Source organism: Calidris pugnax, unplaced genomic scaffold (assembly GCF_001431845.1).
Source record: "Calidris pugnax isolate Ruff unplaced genomic scaffold, ASM143184v1 scaffold585, whole genome shotgun sequence".
Classification (NCBI taxonomy): Eukaryota; Metazoa; Chordata; class Aves; order Charadriiformes; family Scolopacidae; genus Calidris; species Calidris pugnax.
Window position 1 is genome coordinate 97,868 of NW_015091292.1, and position 4,003 is coordinate 101,870.

Below are 4,003 nucleotides of genomic sequence, written 5' to 3' on the forward strand. Positions count from 1 at the left end.
TGTTGACCCCCAAAAATGTCCTCCTAGAACAAAAAAATGGGGTTCAAGCCCCCCCCAAGCCCCCCGGGTCCCCAAAAAAGGGGGTCCAAGACCCCCCCAAGACCCCAGGTCCCCCAAAAAAAGGGGTTCAAGGCCCCACTGTGGACAACAAGGTCCTTCTAGAGCCCCCCAAGACACCTGGGTCCCTTGTTGACCCCCAAAAATGTCCTCCTAGAACCAAAAAATGGGGTTCAAGACCCCCCCAAGCCCCCCAGGTCCCCAAAAAAGGGGGTCCAAGACCCCCCCAAGACCCCAGGTCCCCCAAAAAAAGGGGTTCAAGGCCCCACTGTGGACAACAAGGTCCTTCTAGAGCCCCCCAAGACACCTGGGTCCCTTGTTGACCCCCAAAAATGTCCTCCTAGAACCAAAAAATGGGGTTCAAGACCCCCCCAAGCCCCCCGGGTCCCCAAAAAAGGGGGTCCAAGACCCCCCCAAGACCCCAGGTCCCCCAAAAAAAGGGGTTCAAGGCCCCACTGTGGACAACAAGGTCCTTCTAGAGCCCACCCAAAGCACCCTCAAGGCCCCCAAGATCACCCTCAAGTTCCACCAAGAACCCCCAGAGCCCCCTCAAGTCCCACCAAGACCACCCAAAGCACCCTCAAGGCCCCCAAGATCACCCTCAAGTTCCACCAAGAACCCCAAGAGCACCCTCAACCCCCCTGAGATCACCCTCAAGTTCCACCAAGAACCCCCAGAGCACCCTCAAGTCCCACCAAGAACCCCAAGATCACCCTCAACCCCCTGAGATCACCCCTCAAGTCCCACCAAGCCCCACCAGAGCACCCTCAACCCCCTGAGATCACCCTCAAGTCCCACCAAGAGCACCCAAAGCTCCATCAAGCCCCTCGAGATCACCCTCAAGTCCCACCAAGAACCCCCAGAGCACCCTCAACCCCCCAAGATCACCCTCAAGTCCCACCAAGAGCACCCAAAGCTCCATCAACCCCCTGAGATCACCCTCAAGTCCCACCAAGAGCACCCAAAGCTCCATCAAGCCCCTCGAGATCACCCTCAAGTCCCACCAAGCCCCACCAGAGCACCCTCAAACCCTCCAAGATCACCCTCAAGTTCCACCAAGAGCACCCAAAGCACCCTCAAGTCCCACCAAGAACCCCCAGATCACCCTCAAGTCCCACCAAGAGCACCCAAACCCCACCAAGAACCCCAAGATCACCCTCAAGTCCCACCAAGCCCCACCAGAGCACCCTCAAACCCTCCAAGATCACCCTCAAGTCCCACCAAGAGCACCCAAAGCACCCTCAAGTCCCACCAAGAACCCCCAGATCACCCTCAAGTCCCACCAAGAGCACCCAAGCCCCACCAAGAACCCCAAGATCACCCTCAAGTCCCACCAAGCCCCACCAGAGCACCCTCAAACCCTCCAAGATCACCCTCAAGTCCCACCAAGAGCACCCAGAGCACCCTCAACCCCCTGAGATCACCCTCAAGTTCCACCAAGAGCACCCAAAGCACCCTCAACCCCACCAAGAACCCCCAGAGCACCCTCAAGCCCCCTGAGATCACCTTCAAGTCCCACCAAGCCCCCCGAGATCACCCTCAAGTCCCACCAAGAGCACCCAAAGCTCCATCAAGCCCCCTGAGATCACCCTCAAGTCCCACCAAGAGCACCCTCAAGCCCCACCAAGCCCCCCCAGATCCTCCTCAGGTCCCACCACCCCACCCCATCTCACCCATCGCCCCCCCAAAACCCCCTCCGACCCCCCCAAAACCTCTCCGGCCCCTCTTTTCTCCACCGTGACCCCCTCCAGGCCCCCCCACCTTGGTGTCCCCGGGGGAGATGTGCTTGTAGGGCCCGCTGTCCTCGTCGTCGGGGGGGGTGCTGTGGGTGCGGACGCAGTTGATGTGGCCGGGGATGATGAGGGAGAAGATCTGCTTCCCCGTCCAGAGGGGCCGGGGTTTCAAGATGGCGGGTTGAGGGACCTTCCCGTCCCACGTGGAGAGGAACATCAGCAGGTTCATCACCTCCCCCTGAGGATGGAAAAAAACGGGGGGGACAAATCCATCAGAACCACCCAAAAACGGCCACGATATCAAGGGGACCCCAAAATACCTTCTCAAGGGTCTATGGTTGGGGAGGGTGGCCCAGAGAGGCCCATCACAGGCCTAAAAACACCTCAAAGTGACCCAAAAACCCATCTCCTGGTCAAGGAGAACCCATAAAGACCCAAAATCATGAACTACAGCTCCAAAAATGCCTCAAAATACCCCAAAAAACCTTCCTGTTGGACAAGGAGAACCCTTAAAGACCACAAAATACCCCAACAAACCTTCCTGTTGGTCAAGGAGAACCCATAAAGACCACAAAATACCCCCAAAAAACTCTCTACTGGTCAAGGAGAACCCATAAAGACCTAAAATCATCTACTTCAGCCCCAAAAATGCCTCAAAATGACCCCCAAAACCTTCCTGTTGGTCAAGGAGAACCCACAACCAACTCGTAGGCCCCAACCAACCATTTGAAGGCCACCAAGAACCTCAGGAACCCCCCAGAACCTCTCCGTAGCCCCACCAAACCCTTCCAAAAGCCAGTTGTGACCCCCAAATCCCCACAGAGACCCCCAAGTGTGGGGCGCAGGGCCACCCAGGACCCACACCCTCATTGAACCCCCCCAAACACCCCCCTGTAGAACCAACCAACCCTTTGATGGCCATCAAGAACCTCAGGAACCCCCCAGAACCTCTCCGTAGCCCCCCCAAATGCCACCAAATGCCCCCCTGTAGAACCAACCAACCCTTTGATGGCCATCAAGAACCTCAGGAACCCCCCAGAACCTCTCCGTAGCCCCACCAAACCCTTCCAAAAGCCAGTTGTGACCCCCAAAACCCCACAGAGACCCCCAAGTGTGGGGCGTGGGGCTCCCCTATGACCCACACCCTCCATGAAACCCCCCAAAGACCCCCAGAAGTCCTCAACCAACCCTTTGATGGCCATCAAGAACCTCAGGAACCCCCCAGAACCTCTCCGTACCCCCACCAAACCCTACCAAAAGCCAGTTGTGACCCCCAAAATCCCACAGAGACCCCCAAGTGTGGGGCGTGGGGCCCCCCTATGACCCACACCCTCCATGAAGCCCTCAATTAACCCTTTGATGGCCACCAGGAACCTCAGGAACCCCCCAGAACCTCTCCGTAGCCCCACCAAACCCTTCCAAAAGCCAGTTGTGACCCCCAAAACCCCACAGAGACCCCCAAGTGTGGGGCGGGGGGCCCCCAGGACCCACACCCTCCATGAAACCCCTCAAAAATCACCCAACACGGTCCCATAGACCCCAACCAACACTTTGGTGTCCACCAGGAACCTCAGGAACCCCCCAGAACCTCTCTGTAGCCTCCCCAAAACCCAGTTGTGACCCCCCAAACCCCACAGAGACCCCCAAGTGTGGGGCGTGGGGCTCCCCAGGACCCACACCCTCCATGAAGCCCCCAAGAAGTCCTCAACCAACCCTTTGATGGCCACCAAGAACCTCAGGAACCCCCCAGAACCTCTCCGTAGCCCCACCAAACCCTTCCAAAAGCCAGTTGTGACCCCCAAAACCCCACAGAGACCCCCAAGTGTGGGGCGTGGGGCCCCCCAGGACCCACATACTTGGTGAACCCCCCCAAACGCCTCCCTGTAGAACTAACCAACCCTTTGGTGGCCACCAGGAACCTCAGGAACCCCCCAGAACCTCTCCGTAGCCCCACCAAACCCTACCAAAAGCCAGTTGTGACCCCCGAAACCCCTCCCCTGAGCCCCCCAAGTGTGGGGCTGGGGACCCACGCGCTCCAGGAAGACGTCTCTCTTGGTGAACTTGCGGACGGCGGTGAGGGTGTCCTGCACGATGCCCATGACGGGGCGGTTGGACTGGGGGGTGACGATCATGCGGGGCACCATGGCCAACTCCTGGATCTCGGCCCGTGTCTCCAGCGACTGGGGCAGGTGCAGGTTCATCTCGTCCCCGTC

At 58.8% G+C, this 4,003-nt stretch overlaps 1 protein-coding gene across 1 annotated transcript in view; it reads right to left on the reverse strand.

Moving 5' to 3' along the window:
* The window catches only part of LOC106899071 (DNA-directed RNA polymerase II subunit RPB1), a gene marked incomplete at its 5' end in the record, with an annotated part of 41,487 nt that extends 37,487 nt beyond the window's left edge, over positions 1-4,000 (reverse strand). The window contains 2 exons of the mRNA XM_014960735.1: positions 1,819-2,028; positions 3,821-4,000. Coding sequence (XP_014816221.1) covers positions 1,819-2,028; positions 3,821-4,000 — 390 coding nt within the window. The remainder of the gene's footprint in view (positions 1-1,818; positions 2,029-3,820) is intronic.
* Between the last annotated feature and the right edge of the window lie 3 nt (positions 4,001-4,003).